The sequence below is a fragment of the Atta cephalotes genome, assembly GCF_000143395.1.
Source record: "Atta cephalotes unplaced genomic scaffold scaffold00017, whole genome shotgun sequence".
In the NCBI taxonomy this organism is placed as follows: Eukaryota; Metazoa; Arthropoda; class Insecta; order Hymenoptera; family Formicidae; genus Atta; species Atta cephalotes.
Genome location: NW_012130081.1, coordinates 3,860,420 through 3,863,028, shown reverse-complemented (window position 1 = coordinate 3,863,028; position 2,609 = coordinate 3,860,420). Strand labels below are relative to the sequence as shown.

The 2,609-nt window shown below is 31.4% G+C and overlaps 1 protein-coding gene across 1 annotated transcript in view; it reads right to left on the bottom strand.

The window, feature by feature from the left end:
* The window catches only part of LOC105618642 (CAD protein), a 32,159-nt gene that overhangs the window by 21,656 nt on the left and 7,894 nt on the right, over positions 1–2,609 (bottom strand). Inside the window, exons 8-11 of the mRNA XM_012200172.1 lie at positions 1,814–2,366; positions 984–1,359; positions 489–915; positions 92–289 (exon numbers count right to left, since the gene is read on the bottom strand). Of these exons, the coding sequence (XP_012055562.1) occupies positions 92–289; positions 489–915; positions 984–1,359; positions 1,814–2,366 (1,554 nt within the window). The remainder of the gene's footprint in view (positions 1–91; positions 290–488; positions 916–983; positions 1,360–1,813; positions 2,367–2,609) is intronic.

Sequence of the window (2,609 nt, the reverse complement as noted above, 5' to 3'; positions counted from 1 at the left end):
TATATATATATATATATATATATATATATATATATATATATATATATATATATATATATTTCCTAACTGTAAATAAAATTAACGTTTGTACCTGCAAGGCGAGAAAGGAAAACTGCGGTACTTTCACTCCAACTTTTCCACAGCCAGCTAAAACATCCACAGGTTCAATCGTTTCGCCAATGATTAAACGAGTTGCTGTTGCAACGAAATCGTGATCTAAAGTTTTTGAGACAAAAGGGAAAGATCTGGATACTCGTACATTACACTCAATAACTTTCAGCTCGTTATCCTAAAACGTAATTATTAATTTTTATTAAATATAAAATATAATAAAATTTATTTATTTATATAATTAATATTTTTTATATCTAGCTAAGCAATAAAAGTATACCTGTAGTAATGGTACATGTAAATATTAAAATGTTATATACAATCAAACTTAATTAATCAATTTTCGACTACATAAAAACAAAGCATACGACGTCTACCTTCGCAATCAGCTGCATGTTAAAAGGACCAGTGACTCCTAAAGATGCTGCTACTGCTTTCGAGATGCTTTTTATCTTCATCAGAGTTTGCGTATTGATGTCTTGTGGTGGTGTTACTAATGTAGCATCACCAGAATGAACGCCAGCATTTTCCACATGTTCCGATACTGCCATGCATAAAATAATCCCTTCGTAAGCCACGACATCGACATCAATTTCCTTTGCCTCGAGAATAAACTTTGATATTACCACAGGATGTTCTTTACTAACTTCGCTTGCACTTTTTAAATAAGATTCAAGATCTTGATTCGAGTAAGCAACATTCATTGCAGCACCACTTAGCACGTATGAAGGCCTTACGAGACATGGATAGCCGACTTCCTCGCAAAACTCAATCGCGGACTTCAAATTTGTCAGTTCCTTCCATCTAAAATAATATAAAATATCAATTATGTTGTAGGAATTATCAAAACAAATATTAAATAAAATTTGTACCTCGGCTGCGATATGCCGATACTATCGAGCATACGAGAGAATTTAAAACGATTTTCGGCACCGTCAACTGATTCCGGGGAAGTTCCGAGAATTCGAGCTTGTTGTCTATGCAGATCCATAGCAATGTTGTTAGGTAGTTGTCCACCCATGGAAAGTATTATACCTTCAGGACATTCACAGTCGTATATGTCCATCACAACTTCGAAGGAGATCTCCTCGAAGTACAATCTATCGCTCATATCATAGTCTGTACTGACTGTTTCTGGATTGTAATTCACCATTATGGTTTTACGTTCAAGATTTCGCAATTCACGCAGACAACTCACGGCACACCAATCAAATTCTACTGAACTACCGATTCTGTACACTCCAGAACCTAAAAAAAATATTAAATTTTTTTATTTAATACTTTTATTCAATAATTATATTGTTGTTTATGTTTATCTTTAAATTATGTTTAAATATCTAATTTCTTTATATCGCTAATCTTTTATTAGCTAAATATATTTTTTATTATATTTCTTGTGAACCAAGTTTCTTGAATAAAAGTAGAATTTAATACTTTTATTCAATAATTATATTGTTGTTTATGTTTATCTTTAAATTATGTTTAAATATCTAATTTCTTTATATCGCTAATCTTTTATTAGCTAAATATATTTTTTATTATATTTCTTGTGAACCAAGTTTCTTGAATAAAAGTAGAATTTTGCTGTTTATAACTATCTCATTAAACGATTCTTTATTAGTATTATTTTTTATAATTATTTAGTTTTGTTACTGAAAAAGATTTTGTCGCGATTAATTATTTATTTTATGTAATACTATACCTATCACCATTGTATAACCGCCAGGGAACTCTACGTCGTGAGTAGTACCATTGTACGTTAAATAAAGATAATTAGTACTGGCTGGCCATTCAGCGGCCACTGTGTCAATTTGTTTGACCATCGGTCGGATTTTGTGTTCTTGTCTCTGTATTCTGACAGCCAATTCGGAGCTTTTCACTATGGCGGCAATCTGTTTGTCCGAGAAGCCGATTTGCTTTGCGCCCAGCAGTAAATCGCGTGTGAGTTTCGTATGATCGGTATTCTCCAGGAGTACGTGATAATCGATGATGTTCTTCATCTTCTCGAGGAACCAGCGATCTATCTTGGTGAGTTTATATAATCGGTCGATCGAATAACCGGCTTTAATCGAAGCTGCGAGAACAAACATTCTCTTATCTGTTGGCTTCTCCAATTCTTCATCATTTATCGGCTTCACGTAAGGATCAAAGCCATTTACATTTTCATTGACCATTCTCAATGCCTTCTGGAAGGCTTCCTCGAATTTACGACCAATTGCCATCACTTCGCCTACACTCTTCATGGAGCTACCAATCTTGAAAAATGTCCAATATCACAGTTATAACAAAATAATATACATTTTAATATAAACTACGTTAAAATAAAGAGAATTCTTGTAAATATTAATTTATCAATAAAAATTATGTAATTTTTCTTTGATTAATTAGTTTTCTTTTTTATAGTTCTTAATATACTATTTTATATAACTTAAAAAATATTTAATATGGATAAAAATAAAATTATATATATATATATATATATATATATATATATATAA